The 15,187-nt window shown below is 40.3% G+C and overlaps 1 protein-coding gene across 2 annotated transcripts in view; it reads left to right on the forward strand.

Moving 5' to 3' along the window:
• tafa5a (TAFA chemokine like family member 5a) overlaps window positions 1-15,187 on the forward strand; it is a 151,202-nt gene that overhangs the window by 120,670 nt on the left and 15,345 nt on the right. For both annotated transcript variants that reach the window (XM_058623506.1, XM_058623507.1), the window contains exon 3: window positions 12,020-12,147. In XM_058623506.1, the coding sequence (XP_058479489.1) occupies window positions 12,020-12,147 (128 nt within the window). The remainder of the gene's footprint in view (window positions 1-12,019; window positions 12,148-15,187) is intronic.

Consider the following 15,187-nt stretch of genomic DNA (forward strand, 5'->3'; position numbering starts at 1 on the left):
ATTATTACATTATTTAATGAAATATGTGCGGTTCTGATTAGATTACGCCATTTTCAATTCATGATGCTTTGCCTCTCTTGTTCATTAATGATGGAATGAGTTGTAAAGTGAGTTCTTCATTTTAAATTGTTGATGCACTCTTTTATTTTAACATGCAGTAAGTTGTAAATAACTGCCGAATATTGAAAGTTATTCTGAAAAAAATGGGCAAAAGCGCTTAGTTACAGGATCATTTTCTGGCCCTTTTATGGTTAAAATAAGGTGTTGAAGGCTTAAAGTATAGTACCTCACTGTGTTGTTGTGTTTTAGACTTGATTTTATTTTAATTTGTACTTTGTCACTTTTTTCTTTTTTTTTTACTGTGCACTTGCTTGATTTGAGGACAAGCGCAATCACGCGGATAAAAGAACATTAAAGAGCAGTAAACAATCAAAGAGCATACAACATAGAATGAAAACAAGACAAAACAATGTACAGGTGTAAAATGAATCTCTGCTTTAATTGGTGTATAGTGTGTATATATATATATATACATATATATATATATATATATACATATATGCACTGTAAATCAACAAAGTAAGTGTAGCAGAGAGAATAACGTTAATTAATGTGTGTACACAAAGGAAACATTCATACATGCGTGCACACGGATGATGCACAAACGTAGTGAGAACACACACATGCGCTAAGTACTCGTAACGACTAAATGACCTGAAAATAATAAGCACTAACCAGATTCCAGGGAAACCAAACAGTGTCTCCCATAAGCTGCCTTGCACATAACGGCGCTGAGCGCGCTCTTATCTGCTTTGGGGACTGTACAGCGTTGAATTATCATTCATGCTGTATTGCTGTTTTGCTTAATTGGAATTTGTTTAGCGGGCTTTGTAAGAGAGCAAACGGGGAATAAACAGATTTATGGGGGAGCTCTGCCAAGTAAAAGGTTATGCATAATTTAAGGCGGATTAGTTTGGATGTAGAGGTCAATAAGGCTAAAAAGACAAGAATCATCAACGTAAAGCAAAGGAAGGGGCCCGGGCCTGCACCAGCGCTCGGACGCTTTATTAGGAGACACTCATGTGGCATGCTGCTCACATGCCCACATTAGCACACGCCTCGCACACACCTTGCTCATACATCAGCGCACATGTGAGCAGCCAGCAGAGGGAAATGCTATACGTGTGCAGACTAATTATATGTGTTTATTTCTGTTTGCAGCCGCCGGGTATTGTTCTACTTCAGTCCCAAGTATGTCGCCGACGTCGTTTATCATCAGCTTCAACAACATCATAGTCACCTTCGTTTGCGGTCGTCCACGTCGCGATCACAGCTGTCGTCGTGACCCATCAGTCCGGCACTGTGCCGCCGCCGCCGCCGCGGTCCCCTCCGCGTGTCCATTTGTCACATAGCCTTGCTCTTTGCGTTGCTCACACTGCGTTCACTCAGCTGCTGATAATGTCAGTGTAAGCAAACAGCTTTCTCTCTCTCCCCCCCCCTATTATTAGTTGCCTCCCCACGTCAGTGCCTTCAGCCTTCTCGAGGCATAAATAGTAGAAAAAAGAAAAGCCCACCGTCGTTAATCGTGTGTTTAATTTTGCATTTCATTTTCCGCAGGATGTTAAAACACCAGAGTTGAGCTATGTGATATGGGAGTCATTCAAACCCATATCATAAAAACGCAGATTAGTAGTATTTTGGGTGCAAAACATACGTGTTTTTTTGGAAACCGCAAGTTCACAGATACCAGGACGATGCCAGCTGTCAATCACACTTACATGTAGCCGTGTTATTTTCCTTTAAATGGGAACGTAATTTACAAAATTGACATCACATTTCAGTTCTCCCTGTGTGTGTGCGTGGGTTTTCGCCCTATGTCAGCTGAGATTGGCACCAGCGCCCCCGCGACCCTCATGTGGAGGATAAAGCGGTAGAGGATGGATGGACTTCGTGTTTTATTAAAGAACACCTCGCTATTGAAGCTATTAACTCCTCAGGAAAATGTACTGAAGTTTTTCATAGACAGCTATTCAAACCCTGGTGGCTACTTCTGTCATACTTGCTGTTCTTCACCTTTTCAAACCAGAAAACAACACAGATAGTTTTTTACATACACTCTATGGTTTTGAGCATCGCCCCGACAGCTTTGCAGTAGTCAGAAAGAGCAACAGAGTCCACCGAGCCTGTGGTTTGATCCTTTAGTCCTTTTGAATTGTTGCCAAGGCCTCAGCTGCTGCCGCAGCACAGGTAATGGGAACAGCGCATGATGACAAAGTGCACTGCTCATCCGTTTCAACGATACTACATTTCGTACCACACTTGGGAAGAAAGAGAGGTGGGTGACGTGGTTTTTATCTGGATCAGAAGATAATTATTTTTTTAAATTATTTTTGGAATGTCCACGATCTCTTTAAATATACTTCTTTTAATTAACCTCTTAAACCTTAGAACACAGGGCGTATAGGCTGCTTCTTTCCCATCACTGCATTAAAACGTATATACAGAGGCCTTAGGAATGTGTAATATAAAGTGTCTTATATCCTTTTTTAACTATATAAACTCACCTGAGCAAAAAGTACTAATTCCTTTTTTTTTTTTTTTTTTTCTTTAAAGAATTTGTGAAATTCTCTCCTTTTATTTTTTAAATATGCGATATAAAATGAATCATAACTTTGACTTACCGGCACATAAGAAGGGGAGTAAAAGGCATTTTATAGAGCCTGGAGATGTGAACTACAAACATACACCCCCCAGGATGTCCATACAAGGAGTTGTGCGTTATTCCCACAACAATTCACCAAGTAAATAACGGTTAATTGGTGAACCAGAAGATAATCCACTTTTTTTTTGAATGTGTTTAGGTATAAATGTCAGGGTTGACCCATTCACATGTGGTGGTACTGGTGTCTGTCCCACAGACTCCTACTCACATTGACATTTCCTCCTCTGGCTCACGACACCTTTTGGCTCTCCGTCTTTGTACACATGTGTCTGGTGGCCGCACGAGTGTGTGTGTGTGTGTGTGTGTGTGTGTGTGTACACAAATGTGGGACTGCTGTTGGCGTTGAGCAGCAGAGGAAATGTCAGAGCACATCTGTGAACGGACGATAGCAGTACCTGGTGGCCAGTGCATACACACGTACGTACACACATGCACACGCACAGATACATACAACAAACAAAAACAAAGCCCAAACCAGTGGTTCACCACTGAAGCTGCCAGTTAGCCTCCACAATAGCAACCAACCCAAATGAAGCAACGGGGCAAGTGGACTGCAGAGGAGGCATTTGGACACGAGGGAACAAAGGAAGTCTAAATTGGCAGCAATCCTCCAGAATTTTAAACATTTATAATATACTCTCTCCTATACATGGAAAATAACAAAGGAATACATTATGCGTACTTGTTTTGTGGTTGTCTATTATAAGGAATATAGCATAACAATCTGGGTGGAAGTGTAACTTTTCTTTAATGCCTCCACTGTATGAAAAAGGAGAAATACAAAGTAAAACAAATGTTCCTCTGAATTACACTCCTAGATTATGTTACGTTGGTGTTTTAACTCCACAGAGATGTACAACAGTTTTAATTCATCGTTAGTAAGTTCTCACCCTTACACGGTTTAAAGATACACAACCTCCTTTAATTACGCTTTCCTTCTTTCAAGTTGGAAACAAATATGTGAAACGCAATTATGGAGGCTTTGGTTCTTAAAGCGACACAGTGTAGGATTTCAACCCTCAAGTAATGTCTCCGGGATTATTTTTGATGGTACATCAACTCATTACGGGGTGAATGTCACCTCTGTTAACCCTCGTATGACTCATCATGATAATCAGGCCGTGCTGGAGTGAGTGCTTCTGCCCGTTTTGCCAAGATAACGTTCACTTTTGATATCTGGCAGTTATTCAACCGTTTAGGAATTACGGTACTGAAAAATCTGACGTCACAAATGTGTGATTGGAGCCGTCATTCCGCAGTAGTCCTGAGGTTCTACCGTAATGACAAGTATATGGGCGCAAAGCTCTATTTCTTTGCTTTCCGGTATCCATATTTCCGGTTTTTTTTAACTGATCCACAGTTTGGCATTGTTTGGTTTGATTCTTGTGTCGGACGCTCATGACTCTTCCAGTGACGACATCAGATTTAGTATCGGCTCAGCTTGCTTCGAACCTCGCCAGAGCAGGTACTAAGAAGGTACCAGGTACTATCGCTAATGGAAACGCAAAAAAAATACGAGTAAAGTCGAGTAGTGCCACAACTGTATAGTAGAAAATATATAACTTAGATTTATTTGTCTGTTGTTCATTATTTGACTGTGTTTGTACAACATACAATGTGGCCGGTCACTATAATCTCGATATTATACCAAAATGTTGATCAATAACGCACATGACACACATTAATAAAAGACACTTACACAGAGACACAACTCTGAGGTCTGCAAATGTCATTGAGCACGCAATCTCATTATTTCTACCTCTTGAGGTTTCATTACTGTAGTAAAGCCACTGTATTTGGGACACAAATTTTCTCGGGAAAAAAAAAAAAAAGAGAGAAAATCTTTTTAAAAGGCGGGGTTTGACAGCTTTTAGTTCACAGGAACTCATCAAGGCCGCCAAACGGGTGGAATAATCTTGTGAAAATCAGGCAAAGCAATAGACTGGAAATGAACAAGCTCGGGGAGAAAAAAAACGAGGTGAAGAGACGGGGGGGGCGGGGGGGGGGGGACAGTAGAGGGGAGATGAAGTGAGAGTAGAAATAGAGGGCAGATATGAAAGGACGGAAAGAAAAAATAGTGCACGCAAGCGAGGGGTGAGATGAGCGGGGAAACAAGACAAGAGAAAATGAGCTGAGAGGAGATGAGCTGCGGGCAGAGGGGAAGGGATAGGCAGCTGGTGGCTAATTACAAAGCACAGGGATTTATTTCTTTGCGTTAGGTTCTTCTCTCAAATTCCACTGAGCTGCCTCTTAATTCCCGCTCAGCTCAATCCAGGTTTAGGGAACGTCTGCCTACCATGGCGGGTCAGATAATACACTTAATTATCCAGATCCTAGATCCACTGTAAGAGGAGACATGGTAAGGGATTTCTGTGATAAAAGCAAATCTCGCAGTCTTAAAGTGCACTCATTTGAGCTTTGTTTGACTTTGTTTCCTTACATGTCAGATAAGATCTTGCTTAAAAAAAAAATATGCTTATTTCACATAAGTGTGCATGCGTGTGCTGTGGATTTTTACCACAAACTAGGAAGAGTGAAACGCAGTGTGATTCGTTGCCAGGTCGCAAACAATAAAAATGATCCATAAACACTTTTTAGATGCAGGGGTACAGTTTGTGCTCATGTAAAATCTATGTGAAACGTGTGAAATGAAGACACGGGGAGTTTGTTTAAACGACTATTGGACTCGCCATCTACGGGGAGCTTAATTATGACGCATTAGAGGGGAGAAAAAGTGGGAGGAAATGTATATGAACATTTGTGTATGTGTATTTTTTTGTGTTTATGAGAGTGTGTGTGTGTGTGTGTGTGTGTGAAAGCTCTATTTTTATGGAAAATACTCATTATCGTGCATCAGGAGGGATGCTGATGTACTTCCATCAGACAGCAGCCTAGTGTTTCCACTAGATCACACAGGCACTGCTAACTAATGTGAAAGTGTGGCAAAAAAATACAACTGTTTTTTTTTTTCCATTCACTCATTATTGCACTAAGTGCCAAATGTGTTGCACATATGCTTCGTGCTTAAAAGGGAATTCAGTGGATTCCATCAAGTACACATATTATGACTAAGTACCCAGGGTCCCCCAAAACACTTAGATATTCAAAGTTTGCTTTTGCATGCAATTTTTAAAATGTTGCAACGTTGTTATCGGCATGCAAAGTAGTTCTGGTCCTGGGATCGATAAAACGATAATAATGGAGACTTTGAAGCAGTGGTGACCTTTCAGAACAGGCACATTTGGGTCACCAAAACAATGAAGTCATGAGAGGGCGAGAGACTGTTTCCAAGCAGTTCGGCAGTTGATTTATTTTTATGACAGGATAATCTCACTGAGATTACAAATCTGCAGCAAAAAAAAAACGAATCACACACATCAATAAAGACAAGTCATCCAAATTACAATAAGACAATAATAGACGTTAGAGAGCCCAACGACAGGAGCCTGAAAGCAGTGACAGAATGAACTTAAACTTGGGGTTTCCAGAGCAGGCCGCCCAACCCGAGACTAAAGTTCACAGTGATGAGTCAGAGCTCTGCAGTTTGTGATGAAGCAAAAGCAAGCATGGGACACAGAGTCTGGCGTTTTGCGTTATACCTGGGGCCAGTGCATGCATATACAAGACAGTTATATAATCCAGGGCAGGTAGAAATGTGGCAGTAACAAGTCTTTTCTGAACCTTAAAGGAGAAATATATAATAATCTTCAATGAAGTAACATTATCCTCAGGCACAAACCTTTTTAAAAACCTGTGTATGGAACAGAAGGTGGCATTTCACACCTAAACAATATTGGTTATTAATTCCATACAAGCACATGTCTGTGTCCGCTATTAAATTTACAAAATCTACTTTGTGCTAAATTCACGTGCACACTAGCCCACACTCTCATTGAAATAGAGCCTTGACAGTAAAACATCTACAAGACGGTCCATGTTGAATTCGTAAAATAGCCACTAAAGCTGTCACTTTTTAGAAGTGGGCAATCACCAATTGGAAATCCAGCAAATGAATTTGAACAAAATGTGATATCTTACTCCACTACCTTTTATTATGAAATACCGCAGGCCTCTCTCAGTGTAGGCACTCGGTTAACTGTCTTTTCTATCTTTGTCCTACACTCTTAGATTAAATTAAATTGCATTTACTATACCAGATCTGATCTGTGTTTGAGTCGACTCGCCTTCTTTTTATGTCTTTTTGCGTGTTGCTCTTTTATTCTCCTGTACACACACACACACACACACACATACATGTATATACTTACTAGCCCATCATTTCCCCTGACATGTCACCCATAGCATGGCATTAGACTGGATTTATTAGACCGAGATGCTGGCTGTTGACACGAGTGTGATCTACCCTTAGGTGTGAAGATAAGTGTCCCTTGGAGGGTGTGGTATAATCTTCTCTCACTCTCTGCACCTTATCTCCCACTGATCAAAGTGTGGATGATACCTTTCCTTGCCCATAACATTACACAGTATGTGTGTCTGTGTGTTAGTTTATATTTTATTTCACCCTCGAATGATACTCTTTGAACATAAGCCACTGCCCTCACATCAACACGGCCATATTGTGATCAGATGGTTATAGACACCATCACTGTTATCCAAGACGTTGGTCCAATCTCTCCCAAATGAGGGCCTGAACTTGTCATTTCTTTATTGTTTTAAACCAACATCAGTCCTTTCCATACATAATGAATTTTTAAAAATGTTTACCCTTAAATTGCTAAATTTTTGTCATTTTGCACCTTCATTTAATGGTCAAAAAAAGACAATGAATGAATTGTTTTCAATATACTTCATGCAAACTGGATTATTTTTGGTTTTGATTATTGCAACCTGGTACATGGGAAAGATTAGCAGAAACATTTGTTGTTTTCCATTGTGATATTTCCTTAATACTCAGGTTAACACACCTAGAGCACTTAAATGTGCTCATAAAAAAAGACATGACAAAAATTGTATCAGTAATTATTATCAGATATTATATTTTATATTTCCTCATCATAAATGTCAAATATCGTCAGGCATTAATGAATTTTTTATGTTTTAACCCTAAAATTAAAGTTTTTGTCATCAAATATAGTGATGTGAATGGGTCTCAATGGGGATATTTTTGTGCGTAGGTGTGTGAGTGTGAGTATTTCAGTTAATGTTGTTTACAATAGACTAAAAATAGACAATATGCATGGAAGAAAAGATAAAATATTCAAAGCCAAAAACACAAGAAATGTGTCTAGGGATGTTTCAGGGTCAAACCTTTAATTGTAGACTAAATGTGGGATTGATAAAGATTTGATTTTTCAACATTTAGGCAGCTGAATCTTTTCAGTTTCTTTTCATATTCCTTTGCAATATGAAGAATTGTTAGAATCAGAGCAATAGTGAGCATAAAAATATGTGTTTGACAGAAATGCTGCTACAGTCAGTGACTTTATTTTCTGACACACTTCTGCTGAAAGTGTTCCAGTTCAGAATGAATCAGGGACTTTGTCTTAAATGATATTATTTAAAATCCATCATGTTTGAATGTACAGGCTATTGTTATTTGCCATAATATGAAACTATTATTACAAATACACAGCTTGCATCTGTTGTTAGAGTTCAGACAGGTTAATCGAATGCTAAATGATTTCTTCCCACATATAATCTGCTCTAAATCCTAAATAAGGTATAGCACTGGTCGTCGATGAAGTTTCAGAACTTTTTTCTCGCATAGTATAGTGGGATTCAAGCTGGGAACCAATTAGTGTGGCTTACTGCAAATGCTGGAAAATGGGAAATCAACTAAACGCTTTCTGTAATAAATTCATATTAGCGTCCATAAACTTTGTGTGGTGGTTGCAGAGGAAGTCGGTGGTGCAGATAGGTTTTTTTGTTTCATAATGAAAACAGTATAATGTTATAAATGTCCTGCAGCTACATTGCACCTTATTTGTGTATAAGGAAGAACATTACAGTACACTTGTATGGACAATGTGGTCAGAGAAGGTGTCATGGTTTAAAAACTTTAAACAAATTTGGACTGTCAAATTGGCGCAGTAGCGAAGTACGGCTTTTATTCATTTGAGAAAGTTAACAAAGGTAAAACATATCCTTCTCAAATCAGCACTTTAACTTTAGACAGTAATCCATGCCTTTATTACCTCTCGGAGTCAGTCAGAGACGTCCCTCTCGCGTCTCCAGCTCGTCCAAAAAAGCTGCTGTGCTTCTTTTAACTTGAGCACATGAGAGGGAACACATAACACCTGTCCGTGCACGTTAGAGTTCCTTTTAAAATGATTTTATTTGTCTTTAAATCCTTAAAGGGTCTTGCTTCTGAGCTGCTTCATCCTTACACTCCTGCCCGGTCAGCTGATCAGCTGCTCCTACAAATACCTAAATCTAAACGGAAGCTCAGAGGGGACAGAGATGTTTCTGCATGTTAGACACACAGTATGAGACGTTGGTTTTATCTTTTTTCATAGTTTATAGTTTATAGTATTTCCTTTTGGAACGTATACTCAAAAGGGACCATATGACCAAAATGCACTTCTGGAAATCCAGAAATGGACAGCCGTCCTTTTTCTTTAGATTTCTGAGCTTTTTCGAACGGTTCCCCACGTTACTTTGTCCCTGACGTGAAAATACCCCAGTCGCACGTGTATTACTTCACATCAGTGGTGTGCAGCTAGCCTTAAGGCAAACTAGAGCAGTGCCAAGCATTTCAAACAAACAAGTGGTACGTCAGCAAAATGCACTCAACAATAATAATTCTTTACACTGATGTCAATTCCCAGCTCAATTTTCACCGTGCTGACGCGGTGTTCGGAGTACTTTTGTTATTTAGCCATGTAGTGCTTGAAAGGGGATGCATATTTCATGGATTTATTGATATAAAGATATTGTTTGTGGTGAACAGATTTTGTGTATAGTGCTCGCTGATAATCAATGTACATTTTATGGCCTGTGGCGGTGCTCTTAGAGCGAATATATATAGACACTGTGTTGAAGAAAACGTCATTCCTACTTTTTATGAGAGAGCCAGTGTGTCACCGATGCTATAATGAAATAATATACAGTAAAAAAAAACGCATAGGAGTGTGACCACACATTTATTATTTTATCAATAATCCTTCCTCCTGTTTATTTCTGTTCAAATGAGTTTCTTGTGTCACACGTTTACACCTTAATGAGGTTATACCGTGTTTATTTTGAATCGGGACGTCTCACGTGAGCCATCCAACGCCAATTACTTCCTGTGACATCTGCCTGGACGACGTGGATTTACTTTTTTGATTGGCTAAAATTAAAGTTCACTGTCATCTCCCAAATCCCACAATATCTGAGGAACACCCTGAGGAAATCCAGTCAAATGTGGTCCTAATGATGAACGGATTAGGGTTGGAAAAGGTCGAGTTTGCGCGGACACACAGTGGTGAAGTGGACTGTCACGTTTCTTGGGCATAAGTCTATTATTATTTTGGTCATAATTGAAATTTACGACGATAATATCCACCAAATCTACGTTCATTAAATTCCCTTTAAAGTCTTTGCTGGATATAATATCACGGTGGACAGATGGTTACGACACCTCAAGGTGATAGTTCTGGTTTATTTCGGTTTTAATGATATTATTACTTTTCATGATCATTGTATTTTCTAGAACAGTAAAATTTGCTTCCGAGGAGCAATTAGAATAAAATGTCATCAGTGTAGCTTTACTTGTTAAGCGGTGGCTGTGGATGAGTAGGTGGCGTGGGTGCTCTTCCAAGGTCAGAGGTTCAATACCCAGCTCCTCCAGTCTGCATGGCAGCATATCCTTCTTTCATGCGGGTATGTTTATAGCACTATATAGATATGCTATATGAATGTTAATGAATGGTTGATGTATTCTGTTGGCGATATATTAGAGGCATGATTTGTAAAATGTTGAAAATGCCGTAAAATGTCGGAAAATGTGGAAAAATGTTGATCATGTTTACCAAACCTGGAAATGGTGATGTTCTCGATTGTTTTGCTTTGTCCACAAACCAAAATGATTCCGTTTTAATGATTTTGTTATGTTATATGGTGCAAAGGAACCACGAAATATTCACATTTAAGAAGCAAAAAAAAGCTTGTTATAATTATTGACAAAAAAAACACTCAATAGTTGGCGGTTAATTTAGTAATGGATTAATAATCGATTAATCAAATAATCGCTGCAGCCCTACTTGAAACTTGCAATGCTACAAATGTGTTCAACCAAAGTTCTTTTAAGCAGCAATTCTATATTTCTCTATTTATAGTCTTTGCATACTAAAACATATTATTTGTCAAATCTGCTTTTGTATGCGATTAATCTCTGAGATTTGAACCAGGTATCCATTACATCCATGAGCACTGAACTGCTTAGTGTTAAGGTGTTGCGGCTCAAACAAATACAGCATATGTATGCACAGTATTTGTTGCCAGCTCGTAATTTATGGTTGTTTTTTTTTTACAAGCAGAACGCATATAAAAAGCCCTTCTTAGCACAAAATGTGCAGCCAAAAACATAAAAAAATGGTTTCTCCACACACAGATTTCATCGTCACTATAGAAATATACAGTATCATTACGGTTTAGTACTTTAAGTGAAGCCCATAGTGTGAGTGAACGTAATGGGCTTTAGCCTGGGGCTCATCTGGGACTTGCTTTTAGTGAAGTCTGGAACTTTAAATAAAGCGAAAACCGATTGAGACAAAGTTTGCGCCCGAGAAAGTGCAAATTACGGCTTGTTGTTCAGACAAAGGCTTGCCGTGAATGTCGCTGATTGTTAAAACCTTGATATAACCATGTGTTTTTATAGTCGCTCGTGCACGGGGCACAGATACAAAGCATTCCATCCTGTTTTGAGACGTCGCGGGACACGAGACCCGCTATAAAGCTGCTGAATAACATCCGTGATGTGTTTATCTCATTAACCTCACTGGTCACCGCATCCTCCATTTCTCTCCATCTGTCTGATTTGTGCCATCTCCACTTCCATCTCTCGCCCCACCCCCCTTCGCCCGCATCCCTCACTTGTCTCTTTACTTCATTGCTCTTCATCTATACCTGCGTATCTCATCTCTCAATCCACCCGTCTGCATCTTTTGGCAGATGGGGGCCATCTTTCCCCATATTCCTGCATATATTGCATCCACATCGCCCCCTTTTTCACAATCTGTCATACAAACACCTATATTTCTGCATCCTCCACCTCTCTGTCACTGTCTCTGTTTTCATCCATTTATTTCACCTTTCTAATGATCCTGCCTCTTTTTTTTTTGTGTGTCCCTGCAGCTGGTATCGTTCGGAAAAGGCAGTGGTGTGAGATGGTGCCATGTTTGGAGGACGAAGGCTGTGACCTGTTAGTCAATAAATCTGGCTGGACTTGTACACAGCCTGGAGGTCGAGTCAAAACCACCACGGTGAGTTCAGGATCTCTTTTAACCCCCTAGGTAACTCACACAAACCGGCCCACTCACACACCAGTAGGTGTATGTAGAAGGTATGCAGTACCTTCTGCACTGGTGGCACCAAATGAGCTGAAAGTGAGGTATTTGTACAGAGAATCAATTGTGGCACAATTCAAGTCTTCAGTTTAAAACATGTACATTACATACAATATGTCTGTTTTTTTTACAAGGATGCTGCAAAGAGTCAAGCAAATTATTATTATTATTATTTCCATTATATACATTGCATACACTGCATATAGCCCAAGCAAAGGTAAATAAAGGTTCAAATTATAACCAGGAAAATGCACCTTTAAATTCCACACACACTAAGTGTGAATAAGATTTAAAAAAAATATATAGACATGCAAATTAATTGCACAGACCCAGTGCGTTGTGACCTCTACTCATTTGACCTGGTGCTAATATGAAAATATGAAATTAGCAGAGCCTTAAAAGCCCTAATCAGGAGGATCTTGGGTATTGCAGGGAAATGTAATGCTCCGTAATTGCTACTTGTGGCTCCAGTGGTTGCTGTTTAAGTAAAATGACATTGTCCTTACTTTAATAAATGACATTACAGTCAGATATATGGAATTTACTTGGCCATTTCCGATTCATGATTAGGCCTTTGAGCACTACCCCCAACTGCTGCCATATTCCAGCACTCGGTGCCAGCTTGCACACTGTCTGCCGCGAGCAGTTCCCAGTTAAGTATTTACTTCACAATCCCCTGCAAATGTTTCCCTCCCACTCGCCTTGTCGCCGGCTCATCTCTACAAACTGTATGCGCTTTGTTTACTTCCTCGTCGCCAGCAATTAGCTTGAATTAGGGACGCTCTTAATGTTAATGATAGCAGCAGATGTTGTGCCGCCACTCGTGTTCTCTAAAGACGCCGCCCATTCATTCACCCGCTCGTCCTCTACACCGTATAACCGGCGCTCCGAGCCTCCAATTCAGCCCAATATCAGGACACACACACACACGCACACACACGCACACTAACACCTTCCCTCCTCCTTCCATCGTACCTTCTGCTTCACTAGAGACATGAACCCCATTGCTCTTCTGCATACTGTAGCAAGCTAAGCTATGTAACATTTCTGCATTTAAATATCCTCGTATAGTGCAAATGAGCAGGGAAACCAAATGAGACGACAATTCTAAGGTTACCCAAAGGGGAACATTGTTCTTTGTACACCTTATCAGTGTGTAACCTTCTCAAAGGACCTCGACACGAGATGTTTAAACACAGAGATAACACGTTATGAAAATAACGCACATTTTTGCGCGATCTATAGCAAGAAGTTCGATGTCGATGTTAGTGAGAAAAAAAAACTGTTTTGACTTGGAAATAAGTGAACGCTCCAAGAAACTCGATACCCCTACACCAGGGGTGTCAAACTCATTTTTGTTCAGGGGCTACATACAGCGCAATTTGATCTCAAGTGGGCCAGACCAGTAAAATAGCATAATGAAACCAGCATAATAACCTATGAACAACAAGAACTCCTTTGTTTTTTCTCCTTTTGTCTTACATTTAATGAAGGATATTTTTACAAAACATAAAATTTCTTGAGAAATATTAGTGCAATTTCAACAATATCATGCCTAAATTTGCTATTTACACAGCACACTGGATCTATAAAGGCACAAACATTTAGTCGCAGGTATCTAGAAGTGAAAAATATTGCGTTTAGATTGTAATCGTAGTGTGAAATTTTAACAAATTCATCCTGTGGGCCGGATTGGACCCTCTGGCGGGCCGGTTCTGGCCCCCGGGCCGTATGTTTGACACCCCTGCCCTACACGGTTCAGTACAGACGGTGGTCTTGTTGCCTGAGACCAGACAGTGGCACCGCACCTAATTTAAAGTCCCTGATTTCCCGGCCCGCACACACCATTGTATTTTGGCCATCCTGATTCTGTCCCAAAACAACGTTGATCTGGCATTATTACTCTATAGTAAATACAGTCAAATTAGCGTTACACGGAATGAATTCTGCGCGATCATAGCGCAACGGGCCGATACGCTACCATGCGCTCGCTAGAAGCCTTTGTGTGGATGCTCCAAGAGCCACGTCATGATGTCTGGGCAGGGGAACGTGTTCTAAAACTCGGCACGCACGGCACAGCTGCCCTATCTTTGAATGTCAATGGGTGAACACTAAGGACCAGTGGGGGCATCATTAATGCATCTGTCATGACTTAGTCATCAGCCGACTAACTTGTTTATGCCATCCTGCTGAAAGACAAACACACATACAGAGCAGATAAATGCTTAACGCAGATGAGGCGGTTTGTTATCAGTCAGCTGCTGCTCCGACTGCGCTGTGAGTTGTGTGTCTCTCTCCGCACCCTGACACCACCCTTAATATACCTGGTTGTGGTGATTGAGGTGACAGCTCTTACATGTTACGCCTACAGTGTAATTTGTTATCTTGGCAGGCACACACACACACATTTGCGCAGCATTCTTTGTGAGGACACATAGACATAATGCGTTTTCTAGCCCCTTAACCTAATGTTAACCATCACAACTAAATTCCCTAACACTATAACCAAGCCTGAACCGTCAAAAGGTCCCTTTAAGGGGCAACAGAACGTGAGGACCCGACAAAATGTCCTCACTTTCCCGAAATGTCCTCAATCCCTTTTAGGTTTATGCGTTGTTTTTTTTTTTGGTCCTCACAAAAGTAACAAAAGGGGTGAAAATGGTTGACTATATATGCAAATATGATGGACACTGAGTGTTCATTTGGCAAATGCAGTACTAATGTGGGGACATTCTTACCTGTGTGTTAACACGCTGCTGCAGCTGCTGTGTGTTTCTAACTCTTTGCATATTCATAAATTTGAATATGTGTCAGTGGCTGGCCTACATGTACTTCACACATTCTTCCCAGGATGTCAGTCATCGCACCTCTCATCAGCTTATGCTGACAAAACGCAGGAAGTGACAGGTATTTTCTTGCGTGCTTCATTGGCCACTTTAAGCTCAGTGACAGCGAG

Source organism: Solea solea, chromosome 3, assembly GCF_958295425.1.
Source record: "Solea solea chromosome 3, fSolSol10.1, whole genome shotgun sequence".
NCBI lineage: Eukaryota > Metazoa > Chordata > Actinopteri > Pleuronectiformes > Soleidae > Solea > Solea solea.